The sequence below is a fragment of the Argentina silus genome (genome assembly GCF_951799395.1).
Source record: "Argentina silus genome assembly, chromosome: 2".
NCBI lineage: Eukaryota > Metazoa > Chordata > Actinopteri > Argentiniformes > Argentinidae > Argentina > Argentina silus.
Window position 1 is genome coordinate 8,882,029 of NC_139656.1, and position 18,719 is coordinate 8,900,747.

At 48.6% G+C, this 18,719-nt stretch overlaps 1 protein-coding gene across 6 annotated transcripts in view; it reads left to right on the plus strand.

Moving 5' to 3' along the window:
* The window catches only part of ncor1 (nuclear receptor corepressor 1), a 44,475-nt gene that overhangs the window by 22,510 nt on the left and 3,246 nt on the right, over positions 1 to 18,719 (plus strand). Inside the window, exons 16-44 of one of the 6 annotated variants that reach the window (XM_083697306.1) lie at positions 401 to 684; positions 2,307 to 2,372; positions 4,414 to 4,550; positions 4,715 to 4,817; positions 6,933 to 7,386; positions 7,620 to 7,854; positions 8,357 to 8,558; positions 9,482 to 9,640; positions 10,541 to 10,707; positions 10,970 to 11,084; positions 11,301 to 11,390; positions 11,682 to 11,779; positions 11,923 to 12,091; positions 12,190 to 12,315; positions 12,414 to 12,497; positions 12,646 to 12,902; positions 13,014 to 13,332; positions 13,539 to 13,769; positions 14,020 to 14,226; positions 14,656 to 14,805; positions 15,212 to 15,439; positions 15,560 to 15,698; positions 15,849 to 16,342; positions 16,466 to 16,582; positions 17,072 to 17,223; positions 17,407 to 17,648; positions 17,739 to 17,879; positions 18,183 to 18,325; positions 18,578 to 18,631. In XM_083697306.1, the coding sequence (XP_083553432.1) occupies positions 401 to 684; positions 2,307 to 2,372; positions 4,414 to 4,550; positions 4,715 to 4,817; positions 6,933 to 7,386; positions 7,620 to 7,854; positions 8,357 to 8,558; positions 9,482 to 9,640; positions 10,541 to 10,707; positions 10,970 to 11,084; positions 11,301 to 11,390; positions 11,682 to 11,779; positions 11,923 to 12,091; positions 12,190 to 12,315; positions 12,414 to 12,497; positions 12,646 to 12,902; positions 13,014 to 13,332; positions 13,539 to 13,769; positions 14,020 to 14,226; positions 14,656 to 14,805; positions 15,212 to 15,439; positions 15,560 to 15,698; positions 15,849 to 16,342; positions 16,466 to 16,582; positions 17,072 to 17,223; positions 17,407 to 17,648; positions 17,739 to 17,879; positions 18,183 to 18,325; positions 18,578 to 18,631 (5,363 nt within the window). The remainder of the gene's footprint in view (positions 1 to 400; positions 685 to 2,306; positions 2,373 to 4,413; positions 4,551 to 4,714; positions 4,818 to 6,932; positions 7,387 to 7,619; positions 7,855 to 8,356; positions 8,559 to 9,481; positions 9,641 to 10,540; positions 10,708 to 10,969; positions 11,085 to 11,300; positions 11,391 to 11,681; positions 11,780 to 11,922; positions 12,092 to 12,189; positions 12,316 to 12,413; positions 12,498 to 12,645; positions 12,903 to 13,013; positions 13,333 to 13,538; positions 13,770 to 14,019; positions 14,227 to 14,655; positions 14,806 to 15,211; positions 15,440 to 15,559; positions 15,699 to 15,848; positions 16,343 to 16,465; positions 16,583 to 17,071; positions 17,224 to 17,406; positions 17,649 to 17,738; positions 17,880 to 18,182; positions 18,326 to 18,577; positions 18,632 to 18,719) is intronic. The other 5 variants (XM_083697307.1, XM_083697308.1, XM_083697309.1 and 2 more) reach the window with 5 other exon arrangements.

Below are 18,719 nucleotides of genomic sequence, written 5' to 3' on the forward strand. Positions count from 1 at the left end.
AGGATTGTGTTTGAATGCTCCTTAAAGGATACATGTACATCAGACTCTGTTGGCTCTGATGCAAAGGTACTCCTCCCTGAGACCTGGCCTGTGTTCATGTCTGCTGCTCACGTACACTCTGAGGAGAGCCTAGAAGCCATTTTGCCACAGGACTCTGGGCCATTAGACAGACGACTCCCTGCTTGTTTACCCAGCTGGCTCAGTGGGCAGTTAGTCATGTCCAACCACCAAATGATAAATGCAAGTAGTTGTTAAACAAACGTCACAAGTGACTTTCCAATGCATTCAGCTGTGCAAAAGAATACAGATTATGAAAATCAAAACCCTCTGTGTTAGCAACTTTTTGCTACTACCCATGCTGAGGTGACGTTTGATATGTGTCCCTTCTCTCCCCCCTTAGGGACATTGGCAAAGACAAGTGTGACGGCGGGGAGGACGAGGACGGGAAGGAGCAGAACACGCCTCGTGGCAGGAAGACTGCCAATAGCCAGGGCAGGCGCAAGGGAAGGATCACCACCCGCTCCATGGCCAACGAGGCTGCCTCTGTGGCGGCCGATGAGCCGCTGCCCCTCGCCCCAGAGCCAGTCTTGCCTGAGCCCCTTCAGCCCCCCAAACCTGAGCCTGCCCAGAAGGCCATGAGAGAGCCCGCTAAATCAGCCCCAGTAGCCATGGATGCAAACCGAGGTAAGACGTTGCACTGTGTTGAGGCTTTGAGAGCTGTTGCATGTGTTATAAGGGACAAATAGTTCTTTCAATTTCTTTCTTCCTGAAATTTAAAGAGAAACACAATTTTTTTGGTTGGATGAGCCCTTGTTTGCTGGGATGGTCATTGCTGGTTGGTTCACCAGGTTCAGAGTATTATTGCTTCCCTGCTGAAGACGGTGTATACAGGCACCTCTTCACTGTAACCCACGCAGGGCCTCAATCTAGCCTACACATCACCATGGCAATGCAGTGTGTCTCAGGTGGACCTGTTGTCATGGCGCTCTACTGTGTACCCGCAGGTATCAGCCACTTCATTTGTCCTTGTGTGCTGAAAGGCTCTTTTGATGTTTGTCTTATTTGTCAGTGTAGGTTCTCTACCAGAAAACTCAGTCATGTGCTCATGGTGTTACTAATGCATGGCTAATTGTACATTGAATGTAATGCGTTGCAGTTTGCTGTCCTGCTCCCTGTTCTTTCTGCACCTTTCTCCCGTCTGTCGTGTTATGTAAGGTCTGACCCCTAATGTGATTCTCTCTCTCTCAGAGAGAGAGAGAGAGAGAGAGAGAGAGAGAGAGACACACACACACTTTCCAGCAACCCCCTGGTTTTCTCAGAAGTGCATCGGTTGCTGAGGCGAGCCATCTGTCTGTCTCGCCCGGTTGGACTGTGGCCAGGCAGGCTCTCACTGCTGATACAGAGGGGACAGCAGCGCTAGTTTGATCTCATTAGAAGTCACAGGCGGGTCCTGTTTTGAGTTGGGGTGCTACCTCTATACACCCTGTATTTATACCTACATATCTTCAAAGGCTGTGAGAGATTAATGACAACCTCGCTGGAGTTAAACAGTCATGGGGAATGCCGGATTAGGCAAACATGTGAGTGTGCCACGGGAGCAGTGAACATTTGTTTGAATAGATTTAACAGACTGTGTGGCCAGGATAGGTAGGAGCCGTCTAAACAGTGAGAACGGATCTCCTCATCTTTAGACGGAAAACTCACATAAATGTCAAGGGTTCATCTGCAGCTATATTTGTCCAAATGTTTACACAATCTCAATTGGTCCCATGGAGGAGAGTGGGCCAGGGTTCAATCTCTGCCCCCCTGAGTGTGTTGTCGTGTTCTGTGAATATGGCTGTGGTGGGTGGGGGTCAGTGTGGCCAAGCAGAAAGTAGGGGGTGGGGGCTGGTTAGTGGTAATGTGGCAGTGAGAGGTGCCAGGGGGCTGTCTGCTGTTCTATCTGTGTGTTTGTCTGTCCAAGGCCATTTCCCAAAGAGGGGGAGGCGAGTCTCTGTACTCCTCCACTGTCTGGAGCCAGATCAGCTGACAGGGGCCCTCCCCTTGTGGGGGAGGGAGGGGAGTCGTTCTGGTTGGTGGTGAGAGGGAGAGAACACGAGAGCGAGGGAGCACGAGAGCAGGGGAGCACGAGAGCTAGAGAGAGAGAGAGAGAGTGAGGAAGAGAGAGGAGGGAGGGAGGGAGGGAGGGAGGGGGAGGTAGCCCCTGAATGTAAACAGATTATTAGATTAGTGGCTGTGAGAAGGAGGCGGCTGAGGAGCGGACTCTCTCGGCTGATGAGGCTCTCTCTTTTCTCTCTCTGATTTAGCAGGCGCTGTCGAAACCGGAGAGACTTCTCGCTGGACCGAGGAGGAGATGGAGGTCGCCAAAAAAGGTAGCTGTTTATTTATTTATCTCTCACACTCTTTCTTTGTCGCTCACTATCTATGTCTCCCTCCCTCTGTCTCCCCTCTGGTTTTATCGCGCACTCTGCCTTTTTCTCTTTCACACACACTCTCTGACACACACACACACACACTCTGACACACACACAGACACTGACTGCTTAACTGGAGGCTTTTAGGCAAAGAATATTTTTTTTCTTGTGACTGCAGTGCTCTGCATGCCTTTCAGAAGTGATCTATTAAGGCCAGACATGAAGTAACAGAGCATGACAGGTTGGGCTTTCTCTAAAGATGGCTATCCATTATTCACAGAAACACTTTGGCAAACCTCTGGATCTTGCAGGACTCTCCTAAAGTTTGAGTCTTTAAGAGTGTTTTTTAGAAAAGCTTCAAAGCGTTCCATCATGTCATGCAGTCTATGGCCGTGAACTGCATTACTGTGTCCACTAGTTGCGTCACACTCCATGCAAGTTTGACCCCAACCCCCATCGGCCCATACCTCTCAGGCCCACACTCTTTCAGCTTTGTCAGTATAGGCTCTACAGCAGGGGCCCACTGGGGCTAAGCTCATTGGACTGGAGAGAGTAAATAGAAGGATTAATTTGGATTAGTTAAGACTCTCTTGGGTGGGTTTGAGGATTGGGGTATGCCTCCCCTATACAGGAAGACATGATTTCTATGTTCTCTCATATTTTAAACATAGCTATATTTCAGTGGTCAAGTCATAAGGAGTAACTAGCCTACCTCTGCTTTCCATCACCTCTGTGAATTACATCTGCACATTTCCTAGTAGTGTTTCATGTTTGGTCATTTGTGCACACAAGCATGTACAGCCAAAATGTAAACACTGCTGGAAAATCAACAAACAGGTCTAATAGATAGTAGAACAAGGACTGAAATATTACGTTATTCCAGGGGGCATGGAAGGAGTTTTAAAAGCTGACGCACGTTCATTTGTTGGGCTGATGTACAGATACTGGCACAGTGTTCTGGTTAGTGTTAGGGGGGCCGTTGTTTATGTTAAGAATCCTTCTGCAAGGCCCCCCTCTGACCCAACTGCTATAAGCTCAACATTTCCCATAAATGTAAAATGTTGAGCTTACAGCAGTTGGGTCAGAGAGGGGCCTTGCAGAAGGATTCTTTAAAAAAAAGAAAGAAAAAAAGGATAATTTACCTTCTTGTAAGCTGCAGGACTTGATAGGATGTGAGGAAGGGGACGATCCGTCTCGGTGTGGTAGTGGTGATATTATAGAACCTCATGATGAATATAGATCAATTGGGCTCAAACATCATTTGTGAACACAAGTTAGGGGGGATGGAAAAATTGATTATATCAAAGGTGTATCAGCAATTTTCTGAATAAAACAACTGGAGTCCCAGTGAGTTTGTGTAGTTTAGGATTGTTCTTACAATCACACCTATATTAACTATTAATAAAGTGAGTCTCATTTCTATACTCGACCATCAGACCTGAAATCCTCACTTCACACTAATATGAATTCTGTCCAAATGTCCTCATTTATTTGGATGGGCAGTAATGGGGCTTTGTCCTCAGCTCTGTGGTGATTTGTCAAAGTGCCAGTGTTCTTTAGCTCAGGAGAGCAGAGCAGGACAGGGGGAGGGAGGGGGTAGAACCGGAGAAACACTTGAGGAGAGACACCCTAATGTCAAAGGTAATCGGCCGCCTTCCAGTCCACTGCACCCCCTAAGCGCTGTCTATTAAGCGTCAATAGTTAATTGAGACCATCAAAGCTGATTGTGAGCCTTATTGTGCGGACCAAGTTGGGACAGGCCATGGCAGCATGGATCACTGGGCTGCAGGGCGTGTCTGTGGAGATGGAGTTGGCAAGGTGAAGTTGTGTTACTATGCAGGGTAATACAGGGTAATAGTTCAGTGTGCCTGATGTTTGTGGTGTTCATTTCCATCTCAATTGTGTCGTTTGGTTACATGTATGTTTGTCCATATGGCTGGAGTCTTCTTGATGTTTGGGTCTATACCCCAGCTGAGTCTCTCCCTCTCTCCCCTGACAGGGCTTGTGGAGCACGGGCGTAACTGGCCAGCCATTGCAAAGATGGTGGGCACCAAGAGTGAGGCTCAGTGCAAGAACTTCTACTTCAACTACAAGCGACGACACAACCTGGACAACTTGCTCCAGCAACACAAACAGGTACCAGCAGCACCCTGAATAATCAACTGTGTTCAGGAGGTTTTGTTTTTTGTCTCTGGGGAACATGAATATCTGGCATCATTTTTGTTTACTGTGGATGATGAAGTGTTGTGTTGATGCAGTGTCCAGTGTTTGTATCTGATGTCTGTGTTTGTGTTCCTCAGGACACCCGGCGGGCACGGGGTGATCGGGACGTGTCTCAGAGTGAGAGCTTAGCTTCCACAGCATCAGCTGATGATGACGAGGACAACCCAGAGGATAGCGAAGGTCAGAGGCTATGGAGGGAACAGAGACTTAAAACCACTCACACATCAGAGTCACAGACCAGACCTCTCCACCTGCCTATGCAAACCTGTAAACTCGATCATCAACATATCAGACACACACTCATTACCAGCACCACACATTTGTCTTTTTCATGCCTCACTTGACGCATTGTATATGAGGGCTTGATGGATTCAGTAATTCAAGGTTATGGTAGCCGCTGTTTGTTCTCAGCTCATAAAGCTTAATGCCTGAGAGGAGTTAGTGAGGGAAAGATAAGAGACCCCCTGGGGTAGGAGAAAATCTAGAGCCCCTCTTGGAACTGTCTGTCTTCTGAGAATTTGATATGAATTGATAGTGAAACCCAAGTATTTTTTGCTACTGTCTGTAGTTTTAATGAGAGAAAAAATGATCAAAAGGAAAGAGGGGGGATAAAAAAGAGATAAAAGATCTCAACCAATTCTGACTGCTGGGGCCGCTGTTATGTAACTGTTCCTTGGCTTTGAAGACTCAAGAAAGTGTGCTGCATGGAACGCTCGGTGCTGGTGCACTCGTTTGATCCGGCGGGCCTCCCGTCTCTTCCTCCCCTCTTCTCTCTCTCTCTCTCTCTCTCTCTCTCTCTCTCCACCCCTCTACTACAAAAAGTCCTAAAATGCCCCCGTCTCTGCTGTCATAACATGTCAGAAAGGGTCTGCTTCGAATATTCAAATTCCCTGCTCTGCCATGCATAGGTATAGGTTAATGAGTGCGAGTCCAGACCTCGTCTGGACCTGCCCATTTCTTACGGGCTCCAATATTCTGCATGAATTCCATTGTGTAGGACAGCCCTCTCCACAGTGTTGCTGTGGACAGATCCCTCGACCGTCTCTCTTTTCCCCCCTCCGTGTCTCACTTTCTCTCTCTCTCTCCGTTCCTATTTCTTTCTCCCTCTCTCTCTCTACCCCCTCCCTGTCTCTCTCTCTCTCTTGCTTGGAGCGGAGCCTGTCTCCCTCCTACCTTTGGCTCTGTGGAGGTAAGGCAAAGTGGTTTAGCTTTGCCCCTGACAGGGAGGAGGTAGAGAGGCTTTTCCCAACTTTGGCAGCCTCCTACTCTCTGACCCTCCTGTCTGTCTGTCTGTCTTGTCATGACAGTGAGTTGGTGTACTACTGCCTGTAGTATGACATGGTCTGATAGACTGTTGGGTAAAGACTTGCCAGAAACCTCTTGTCAGAGAGTAGGTTATTTTGTCAAGAGAAATGTTTTTGTTTTTGGTAACTGTACCTGGACTTCATTTGAGATTTAGATTATGTTATGTTTGATTCAGTTTGTCTTGGCATTGACATTCTTGGCTAGATCATGTTTTATTTTCATTATTCTCGATCAGTGAAAAAAAATTAACACCTGCCAAATGCAGGTAGGTTTTGACATTGGCGGGGAAATCTGGAAATTTTACCAGCCACTTTGGCGGGTAGCCAACAAAGGTTCGCGAATACTATGCTTCAATTTAAAAACAAAACTCTATGAGTCTATGAGCTTTCTTAGTTACAACAACGTCTCTGGTTACAACCTAAAATAAAGCATAACTGTAAAATTAAATTACACATGACAGCACAAGATAGCAACTGACACACGACCGCGTGAGATACAAAACATGCAGGGGAAATATTTAGGGGGTTTTTGTATTACAGGGATAGGTGTGAAACTTCAAGCCTACTTACAAGAGGTTTGTTCTGTGCAGGGAGTAATTTTCAATGCATCAGAAGTCATGCTAATGTCTTTTTTTGTGATCTTTGCCTTACTGTTGGTTTAAAAAAGAAAAAAAAAAATCTGAGTTGCTTGTACATTTTCTCATCCACCAGATACCTTGGCTGGTAGCCCAAAAAATCTATGTTATACTCTGTTCTTGGTTCGGGTTGTTCTCCATAGCAACAGTGGCAGACAATATTGCATCCGTTGTGGACTAGCTAGGTTTTTATGGTGCCCACTGCACCTTGGATATTTATTTACCAACTCTAACTGGAGGAGATTGTATTTAAATTTTAGTGGCGGTGGCAAGATTTTTTCCTGGCTCAGTAATTTCCTAGTATGCTGTGATGTTTGAATGGAGCGTTTCTCACTGGTGTCCTCTTGTGTGCTCAGGTGGAGAGAATAGCTCAGACACAGAGAGCGCCCCCTCCCCATCCCAGACGGACCCGTCAAAGGCCCGAGACTCTCAGAGGGGAGAAAGCGCAGGAGGATCGTCCGAGAGCCAGCGCTCTGAGCAGGATAAGGGCCAGGCCAGTGATGGGAAGGGCCAGGAGCCTCCTTACGGGGAGCTGCGAGTCAAGCTAGAGAAGAGCCCAGAGGGTGGGCCTGAGCCAGGCTCTCAAGAGGAGAGGGAGAGGGCCAGGGCAGTCTACGAGGGCCAAGTGCACCCCAAGAGTGAGCCCCAGGACGTGGACATGATGCCTGCTGGGGAGGTGCAGGTCAAAGTGGAGCCTGAGGCCAAGGAAAAGGGGGATAAGGGGGAGCAGAGGGAGCACCACTCAGACAACGACTCCAGCGCTACCTGCAGCGCAGACGAGGATGTGGACGCTGAGCCCGAGAGACAGAGGTGGGTGGTCATGGGGAAGCAGCCTTCTGGGCCTTCTACTGCCCTGGGATTCTACTGCCTTACCTTTAGCTTATTACCATATTTGCCTGTTTAAGGATCTCTTATAAACAAAGTTTTGTGAAGCCCTGTCTATATTTGACTTAATTGGCCAATTGAAACCTAATGTTCTCTATCTTAGATCTCTTTGAAGAATGTGTCTCACAGTGTCTCTACTCTGCTGTTGTTCCCTGCAGGATGTTCTCTATGGACAAGCCTTCATTGCTCAACCCTCCAGGCTCAGTGCTGGTGTCCTCAGCCAAGCAGGCCCACCTCAGCATGCAGCAGCTTCAACAGCGCGCCGCTCCCATCCCACCCATGGTCAGTCATTATAGCAACCCACACTTTTCTATCAGATATGCCCATTCGGAGAGGCATGGAGGCAGGCAGCAGGGTGAAAGCATGTCTTATTTAGACCAACCTCCCCGTCAAGTGAGTCCATATCCGCACTTTTCAAACCTGTCAGTCATTCAATCAATTTGCCAATCATTCCGCCATTCAAGCTGTCAATCAGTTGATCAATGTGTCAGCGTTTTAAAATCAAATTTGTATCCTACTGTTGTGTAATCAATAATCATGTTATGAGCCGACACTGTTAAATTGTTTTGTTGTCCGTCTTCTTTCCCTCCAATGGACTCCATGGCGCTACGTCAGTGGGTGGGAAGCTATAATACAAACTGCACCGACAGTTTAGGCACAGGGGTCTTGATTGGCAGGCTAAACATTGGCTCATTTACATTTCATTCATCAAATATGTCCCATCTTTTCTATGGGGACGGTTTAAAGACATGCACATTCTGACCATTCTGACCCTGAAGTCTATCAAAGTGTACTTCCGCGATAATTAGAAGGAAGGGCTTGGCCAGCTTCACTTGTACTCAGCTTATGTTAGGCAGCCATCTTCACATGGGTCGCTCCTCACCCCTCTCCCTAGGTGTCGGGACCTTTTGGCCCTGGCGGCATGCCCATGGGTGCCCCCCTTAGCGGCTTTACCATGTTCCAGCACCAGATCAAGGCAGCGCATGAGTCTGCCCACCAGGAGGAGAAGCAGCGGCAGGACCAGGGAGACCCCGATCGCAGACCCCCCAACTGCCCCCGCTTCAACACCCGCAGCCCCACTGTACTGGACAGGGAGGGTAAGAACAAACTGATTCCTCTTCCTCTCTACCTCTACCTGAGGCTTCCAGCAGCAGGCTATTTATAGCTGATGCATTTTTCAGTCCCATTCGTATTCGTTCAACGTCAAAAAAGGAAATATGAGAGAATTGTAGACATTAGCCCAAAGGCTTGGGTGATGTTTTTCCTAAAATGCCTTTGGGGAAGAGAGGGTTTTGCTGTGACTTTTGAAGGAGCATGACATCAGTGTGTCAGAGCAGGACACTTTGCCCCCTGGGTAGACAGGGAAGTGGGCTAGAACAGTCATTCAGCCAGAAAGGGCACATTGGCCCAGTCTCTAAATAGTATGTGTGTTAGGGGAAGTGCCTGATTAGACACCTGAAGTCTTTACCACCTTTATAAGAACTGTGTGTAGGGCAGTGAGGCAGTCCATAGTATTGTATTGTATATAGTATTCCACTGTGGACTGAAGACCCATCTCTTCAGGCTACATCTTAACTGTCCCTCCTAAAGACCTCTTCATCCCCACTACCCCCTTGTGCAAGTTTCTCTCCTATAAATAAATACATTTAAAAAAAAAAAAAAATAATAATAATAATAAAATCTTCCTTTCCTCTAGCATTGTGACTGCCAATAACCCCTGGTCCTAGCATAGATTAATTTTTCTTATGATGACTGATGGATAGTTGATTCACTTATTTAGTCAAATGTATCTGTTGTAATTAGTTTTGGATAAAGGCGTCTGTTAAATGCTGTAAATGTAAATGGCTTTCTTGTCATGCAAGCCCTTGCCAAGATGTGAGTGTCACATTTTTTGCTTGGGGTATCCCTGGATTGGAATTGTATTCATACTGTACATGTTTGGAATATATACGTAAATCCTATGTATTCAGCTGGCTGATATTGTGTGTCTGTGCATGTCTGTGTCTTACATCCGCTGCAGGTAAGCCCTTCCCCTATATGCCTTATGAAATGAAGCTAGCCCTGGATCAGGAGGCCCAGTCTGGTCGGCCAGGTTCTCCCTACAGGCTGTCCCCCAGAGACCTGAACAAGGCCTCGCCCCAGCCCGACCCCAACGCCTCCCGCTATAGCGTGCCTCCAGGTAACTAGCCCAAATCTCAGCTGCCTGCACCATCCTCTCTCCCCTGACAAACACCACCACCTGATTATTGTCTTCTTGTGTACTTTTAGTGTTTGTAAGTTACTGTTTTATTTCGATTCAACTGGAACAGATACCAAATTAAATATTTGCGATGTTTCAGACTTATAATTCAATAATATTTTTTTTTGTCTGTTTTAATGTTGGTTTCTTTCATGTTTTTTTCCTACTCTGCCTTTTTACCTCTATATATCAGATTAAGCTGTATGGTATAAGGGGAAAAACTGGCCTTGAGCTTCTATCTATCCTATGAATGAATGTTGTACAGGCAGTCTTCCTGCAGTAAGGGTTCAACTCCGTCATGGAGTAGCTAATTTTCTTATCTCTCCCTGTGAGCTTGCAAGCTGCTGACATCTGTGCCTGCTATAGGAACTCTTACAGACCAATTTGCATTTTTTATTTTGTAAAGTGCAGGCCAGGAGGGGTGCTTCCTCAAGGCAGCATGTTTGTGTTCAATCCATTTAGTCAGCCATCTCCATAAGTCTGCTCTGCTCACCCAGCATACAGGAGGCTAGGAGGTTACCTCAGGGCTACTCCAGCCTTTTAACTGTACTGAATGCTGGTCATAACGGGAATCTGGGAACCTCAATATTTTATCATGCACTGATGGATATGAGAGGTTGTACCGTAGCGCGTTGGTAAGAGTAGGGGTATGTCGTTTCATTACAGTACACTGACAGAAACCTGTGAACCACAGGAAATGGCTCCTTTACTTTCCTCTAATGTTATCCATTAGGGAAATAAATCTGTGTTTTCCTGAAGCTTCTCTTTGGCAAAATGTAGGATATTGTTCAGAGGTAACTTTTTGTTTGTGTTTTTTTTCCCGTCCTGACATTTTCCCAGTTCTCCACCCAGCTCCCAACCAAATGGTTCAGAGCCTGCCGGATGGAGTCCGTGTGACTTTCTCCAGACACAGCAGACCCGCCAACATTCCATCTCCTCCTCCGCTCATTCCAACCTCCAAACCCACAGACAAGCCATCTTTTATCCAAGGCGGCTCCATCTCCCAGGTAAGACCCACACAGGGGGCAGGTAATGAGATGGAAGTGGTGGTGTGTAGCTTACACCCCTATCACCCCTATTCAGTCATGATTAGTCGCAGTATTTGTGTGATTAGAATCTCCACTTTGCCACCACTTGTGATCCAGCAATGCATGAATGGCAGTTTCTAAAATGCCAAAGGGCAAACCTTTATACGCATCACTTAGATCCACCTTACTGTGTACATTGCGCCGTCCCTGTATTCTGATCTCTCCGTTCCTGCCATTTCAGGGAACTCCTGGCACGTACCTGCCGTCCCACGCTGTCTATGGGCCAGAGGGGACAAAGAACTCAGTCGGCTCCATATCTCTGGGCCTACCAAGGCAGCAGGACCCCACCAAGCCTGGTAAGAGAGTCTTTTTTATCTCTCAATTCATGTTCTTTCTCACTGCTTTTTGATTTTCATGAGAGAGTGTTAGTCATGCTGTATTATCAACCTTTAATCATACTGTATTGTCAACATTTAATCAGTCGGACCAGAGATCACAAATCATAATCATCACTTGCCCTAATTCTCCCCTCTTCATTCCCTCCCTCCCTATATATCCTTTCCTCTCCACAGTGTCATACATAAAGCAAGAGGAATGCTCTCCACGGAGTGCCCAGGCTGAGGGCCTCCTCTCCCGGACACAATATGAGGGTGTCGTCAGAGGTGCGTGTTTGTCTCACTGTCTGTCTGTCTGTGCCACTTCTGTGTTTCCCATACACGCTCACTAAATGGGGTTTATATTTGAGAGAGAGAGAGAACCCCCCCCGTACTCTGTTTGCACAGACCTGACAGAATGTGGCACACTGGTGGAGAGAGGGTGCATTCACAAGCCCAGTTCAAAAGGCATCTCCCCTTAGCAGTCCTCATACCTTCTCCCACATGACACCTCCCTCTTCCTCTCAGTTTTGACACCACCATCCACACATACCAACCTCTCTCTCAACCTTCCTCTAGGAGGCCCTATGCCATCCATGCAGGATGGGAGCATGCCAAGAGGCAACCCACTCAAGTTGGGAGCAGAAAGCCTACCTTTCAGAGGATCAATCACTCAGGTACTACAATAATTAAATCACATTGCTAAGACAACTTGTATATTAGAGGACTAGTAAATCTGTGCACCGTTTACAGCACACTGTCTGTTATGAGGAAGCTAGTGGTTTGTGTGCTCAGGGTGCTGATCCTTATTTTATCTCAGGGCACACCTGCCCTGCCCCAGTCCAGCATTGCTGCTGACCTCCTGAAGGGCACCATCACCAAGCTGGCCACAGAGGACCTGAGCAGCCCAGAGAAGGCCAGAGGAGATCAGCTGGCCAAGGGACATGTCATCTACGAGGGAAAGCTTGGCCACATCGTCTCCTATGACGGTAAGCTGTCAATGGTTACAAGTAGTAACAAATGTCTTCTCAGGTCTGCGTCAGAAATGTCAATCATGAATATATGCATTTTCCTCCTGTGTCCACAGCCATTAAGAACCCCAGAGAGGCCACACGTAGCCCCAGAACCGGCCATGAGCTTAAGCGCACCTATGACATGATGGAGGGACCCATGGGCAGAGGTCACCCAGGCAGAGAAGGAGTCCCGTTTGAGGGTAATCTTTTTTTTTTAGGTTGTGGATCCTCTCCTTCAGCCTTGTGCATGTATTCATGTGGCAGCAGCAGGAGAGTAACAGTGTTGCTCTGTTGTCAGGGTTGATAAGTCGAGCCGTGCCCAGAGACAGTCCCCATGGAGAGTCTAAGGAGAGGCCGATGATGACTGGATCCATCATGCAAGGTAATATTTACTCTTCAGGAGTTGCCAAGTCTAAATGCTGCCCCAAAGCTCTAATGCTCTGAGACGGCAGTTTGCTATCGTCAGCTTTTATTTCTAACTATTTGCACCAGAGCCAAGCCATGTATGATTTGTGTACTTCCCACTCCAGGGACGCCAAGAACCTCTGCAGAGGCTTATGAAGAGAGCATCAAATATGGCAAGCAGATAAAACGTGAGAGCCCCCCGATCCGCTCCTTTGAGGGGGGAATCGGCAAAGGCAAGCCCTATGAGGGAGTGAACACCATCAAGGAGATGGGACGCTCCATCCACGAGATCCCCCGTCAGGACCAGCCTGGCCAGGACAGTCGCAAGACCCCTGACATGGCCGACAACCGCAGAGCTGCAATGGAAGGCTCCATATCCCAGGTAAGAGCAAGTGTCTGTCTGTGTCTGTGTGTGCGTGTTAGTCTAAGTGCTTTACATGAGCAATCGTTAGTTAGTAATGTTAGCCATTGAAAGCTCAAATTTTTCTGCCAGGGCCACCCTCTGAGCCAGTCAGCCATCAAGCACAATGTCAAGTCCCTGATCACCAGCCCCAACAAGTTGCCCCTCACCTTGCCCCAGCTTGAGGCCATGGAACGGGCCAAGTATGAGGAGAGCAAGGCCTCTGAACGCGTGCGTCACACCTCTGTGGTCAACTCGGCCACCTCTGTCCTGCGCTCCACACACCAGGAGGCCAGCAAGTCCCAGCTTAGCCCGGGCATGTACGAGGATGCCAATGCCCGCAGGACCCCAGTCAACTACAGCACCAACTCCATCTCCAGAGGGTCTCCCATGCTTGGCCGAGCTCAGGAAGGTATGTCTAACTATCCCCCTTCATCCCCCTTCTGACTGCATTGCTAACAGTTATCATGCATTGCTAACAGCACTTGCCAACAGTAATATACATTAACTCCCAACGAATGATCCCCAAATTTGCATTAAATCTATGTGAATAGTACACATACATCTACTTATGAGTCTCTATTGATGAAACTAAAGTAATTGTTGTCCCTTGTAAAGGAGGCATAAGCTCTGGGAAGCCTGCCTCACATGACAGGAAGAATGCCATGACACCCACTCAGAGAGATATTGTCCCAGCCAAGTCCCCAGTGTCAGGGGGTGACCCCATGGCCTCCCACAGCTCCTTTGACCCCCACCACCGGCCTGTGGGCCCTGGAGAGGTGTACCGTGGCCACCTGCCTCCTCATCTGGACCCTGCCCTCGCCTTTGCCCACAGAGTCCTAGACCCAGGTAAGACACCTACCCGTTCCTACCTCGCCCCACCACCCCTGTTGAACCTGAAGAACCTTGGACAAAACAATGACTGAGCTGTAAAAAGAAGTGATTCTGTGTAAAATGATGAGGATAGCTTTGGCCCTCTCATTCATAGGCAGTACACTCCCAGTCGTGGGTTGAGCCATTGACGTCAGCAGGGAGCGATCAGTATCTGTGAGCCTTCTGTTCATATTTTTGGTGTTTGCTCCTTTCCTCTCCTCTACAGCGGCTTACATGTTCCCAAGGCAGCCGTCCCCGACGGGCTACCACAACACCTACCAGCTGTACACCATGGAGAACACGAGGCAGACCATCCTCAACGATTATATCACTTCCCAACAGATGCAAGTGATCCCACGACCCGACGTTGCCAGGGGCCTGTCGCCACGGGAACACCAGCAGATTGCAATCCAGTACCCTCCTGGAGCTCGAGGTACTGGGCTCTGCTGGCTGACCGTCTCTCACACTGGTGGTGGGGAGGGGAGAGCCCAAGGGAAGGATGGGGTGTAATATGCAGACTGTGTTTGTGTATTAGTGACTACCTTTTCCAGACGCCCAGAAGCAAATGACCCTGACAAATTGCTGAATTGTCTATATTTTGGGGCTGCAGCTAATTCGACTCAATTTATGAATTGGGTGTAGTCATACTTCCATTTTCTCATTTGCTCAGTGGTTGCCTCTTAAAAGATAACCATTATTCCACGCTCAAAGCAGCCCCATTTGTTTTCTTACAAAAATGTAATTGGGAGCACTAAGTGAGTAAGGAGATGAGTAAAAGCTAGTGTACACGGTGTTCATACTCTTAAATTGATGGATTGGTTCTTGTTGTTCACCGTTGGCCCTTTGCTTCTGTCTGTAAAAGGGATTATTGATCTAGCCCAGATGCCTCCAACTATCCTGTTGCCTCACCCTGGGGGAACAGGTGCTCCCACTATGGACCGCATCACCTACATCCCCGGAGCTCAATCCCCTTTCCCTCCTAGGGCTTTCAACCCAGCCTCCATATCTCCAGGTGAGGACCCCCACTCCCACCCCCTCTGTTCCCTTATATCCCTCCCCAATTCCTATATGTCCCACTACAGCCCTGCACTCCCCTGAACTCAGAGTCCAAACACGCCTGTACACACACAGACCTAATCTAATCCAAATCAGACCTTGGCCTCAAAATTCCTGAAAATGATTTAGCTGGAAATAGTGATGGTCAGTAGAACTCTCAGGTCCCTTGTAGATAGTAATCATAGCAACACTCCTCAGAGGGTTCGTAGTGGCTGAGAGAAGCCTATCCTGAGCAACGTCAAAGCGGGATCCTCTCAGACTCTCTCGCGGCCCGACCACTCTCAGAACCCTCGCAGAGATTCTCTCAGCGGAGACAGTGTGTAAACCTTCCATGTGTGTCTCTTCCCTATTTGTGTCCACAGGCCACCAAGCCCACCTTGCTGCAGCAGCCAGTGTAGAGAGAGAACGAGAGAGAGAGCGTGAGCGAGAGAGGGAGCGTGATCGGGAGCACCGAGAGCGAGAGAAAGAGAGGGAAAAGGAGCGAGAAAGGGAGCACAGAGAAAGGGAGCACAGAGAAAGGGAGCGCGAGCATAGAGAGCGAGAGCGCGAAAGAGCGGTGGCTGCAGCTGCCAGTGAATACATGCGTGGAGGTGAGATGACCTACAGTACGTTGAAAGAGTGGTGGGAAAGACATTGTAAGCTATTGATTTCCCTTCCAACCTTGAAAAGCGTTCCTGCTCTGTTGCTAAAGTGAATTGTTTGTTGCCCAGGTCCTGAGCAGCCAGGCAGGCCAAGTAGTCGTGGTTACCTGCGCTCGCCCTCCCCCTCAGTGAGGTCACAGGAGGGGGTGGTTCAGCAGAGGCCCAGTATCTTCCAGGGAACTAACAGCAAGAGTGTCATCACTCTCATGTGAGTCTACACACATTCAGTTGCTAACCACATGACAGGAGAATGTAGTTGAACACAAATCTTTTGTAATGTTTTCTTTTCGTTGTAAAAGTGTAAATAAGGCCACACATGGATCCTGTATTAATGACTTCCTTGCTCTTCCCTCTCCAGGCCCCCATCAGCAGCGGCAGTAGCAGCAGCAGCAGCAGCAGCCCAGGCAGGCTCCCGCTACAGCACTGCAGCTGACGCCCTGGCTGCTCTGGTGGACGCAGCAGCCTCCGCCCCACAGTTGGACGTGGCCAAGGTCAAGGAGGGTAAGCACGACCGTGAGGAGGACATGTCCGCATCGCCGTCTGCAGCACGGCGGGCAGTTGCCCTGAATGAGCAGCAGCAGCAGGAGGCGGACAGGCGCTCCATGCAGTCGCCCTATGGCCCCATGTCTCTGCCAGGGGGCAAACCCCACCCGGCATATGCAGAGGGCCCCGGCGCGGGGGGCAGGGACAAGGGCCCTGCCACTAAGTCCCGCATCGAGGAAGAGCTACGCACTCGCGGCAAGACCACCATCACAGCCGCCAACTTTATCGATGTCATCATTACGCGCCAAATTGCCTCAGACAAGGACTCCCGTGAGAGGGGATCCCAGAGCTCCGACTCTTCCAGCAGCCGTGAGTCATGAACATAGACACCAATACACAGAGACACAGGTGGATTCCAACAGAAAAAAGAATGTAATGACATGTTAGTGAGAGTTGTTTTTCAACTATGGTGTCTCTGTCTCTGCCCGACAGTGTCATCCAGTCGGTATGAGGCCCCCAGTGGAGGAGCCATAGAGGTGATCAGCCCCGCCAGCTCCCCAGCCCAGCCACAGCAGGACAAACAGGAGGACAGACAAGCACAAGCAGCCGGTGAGGGAGCACTATGAGAACTACATATTCCTCTTATTCAATTATTAGGTTATGATTAATAATGTTCTACAAGATTCAAGTTACTTAACATGTCAAACAAAACATTATGTAATCAGGTGACTTTTAATACAAGGTTGAACCAGCTCTACTAGAAAAGCTTTATTGAATTTAGGTGACTGACCTTTATTTGGCTTGTAGTAATATGTACTGTATGGAGTAAACACACCACAACCTGAATTACTCATCAGCCCAGTAACATTGTCATTTGAGTATGACACCATACAGTACAGATGACACCATTCCTGACTACCACCGTCTAGTCACCAGAATGCTCCAGAGCTATTCTTGTCTGCTTGAGGCAAATGTAGATCAGCTGCTGTTGGCATACAGTACGATCGTTCCACTCCTCCCTCCAACTCACCCCTGCTCACCCCTACTCCCCTCCCCCTAACTCAATCTGCTAACGTTCTGTCTGTGGATTATCCTCAGCAGCTGGTATGCGTGCCTACGACATGAGCCGCTACCGCCAGCCAGGGGAGCCACCACAGCCCAGCCCCCAGCAGCCCCCCTCCTCCCAGGCCGACGGCTACTCCCAGGTCCCCAAGACCCACCGAGTCATGACGCTGGCCGACCACATCTCGGTATGACACACAGCACTGAAGCACTTGAGCACCCATACAAAGCTCTAAAGCTTGGTTCCTGATTCACACAATTAATTTGCCACCAATACAGTACACACTAGTGTACTGAAACTAGTGACTGAAAATGTATTTTCTAGCTTCGTAACATTTGTTTTGCCCCTTGTCCTTTCCTCTCTCCTATAGCATATCATAACCCAGGACTTTGCCCGAAACCAGGATCCACCACAGTCCTCCACTGCCATCTCCTCCTCCTCCTCTGCTACCACCACATTCCAGAGTGCGGCGCCGCCTGTCTCTAGTGCAGGCTCCGGCCGTGCTAAGGTGTCCAGCCGCTACAGCCCAGAGAACCATGCCCAGGCCCCACACCACCAGAGACCCCCCAGCAGAGTGTCCCCTGAGAATGCCCCCGATAAGCCCAGAGCCAGGTACATGCCCATACCTCTTCAACAGTACTAAAGCTAGCCTGATGCACCCCTGTCCTGGTCTTGATTCTCACCTCCCTCTCCCTCCTCCAGGCCTGGTAAATCCCCTGAGCGGGGTGGCAGGGCAGCAGACAGCTATGAGCCCATCTCCCCTCCCCAGAGCTACACAGGCATGGACAGACAGGAGGCTAGTGTACAGCAGCCTCAGAGACGGGATGACAACCCTGAGATGAGGTACAGTACACACTCACCACTATAAGATTGGCATGTATCTTCTCAAGTTGTAAGCCTTGGGCCCCTATAGGCTAGTATTAGCTTGGCAGTTAGGGTTCAGGTGACAAACAGGAAAGTACTGTCTGTCTAGGTGTATTTGTGAGTAAATGGATACCTTGGCCTAGTGTATAGTGCCCACAGGCAGAATGTGACCTATTAGGCATCCCAACAGAGTGGAAACTAGGGAGTGGTGCCAGTGGCATTCTACCCCACTCACCCATCCACTGGCTGATTCTTAACCTTGTGACCTTTCTCTGGTTACAGGGGTGACTCGCGCTCCCCAGGGAGTGTCAGCTACTTGCCCTCCTTCTTTACTAAGCTGGAGAGCACCTCCCCTATGGTGAAATCCAAGAAGCAGGAGATATTTCGTAAGTTGAACTCCGGTGCTGTTGGTGATTCTGATGTTGGTAAGTGGGTCTCTTATCCTTTTCCTTACACTAACATGATACAGCATGCATGGCAACATATGAATCAAATACCCAGATGGAACTTACATAGCATTATATCTACTCATAATGTATTTCAAAGACAACCTTTCTGTGTAAAAGGCATACTCTGTAAAACAACTGTTAATACTTGATTTGCTGTCTTGACGCCATTTTAGTTTGTAGTCAGACATTTTAGTTTCTAACAGAAATGCTTATCGTTATTCCTTTCAGGAAATGCGCAACCAGGCACAGAGATCTTTAACTTGCCTGCAGTGACCAGCTCAAGTGAGTAGTGACTTTTCTAACTGAGCCCAATATATCACCATCGTAACTTCACTTGTCCTTTATCTTAAACATTGGAACACTGGAAGTC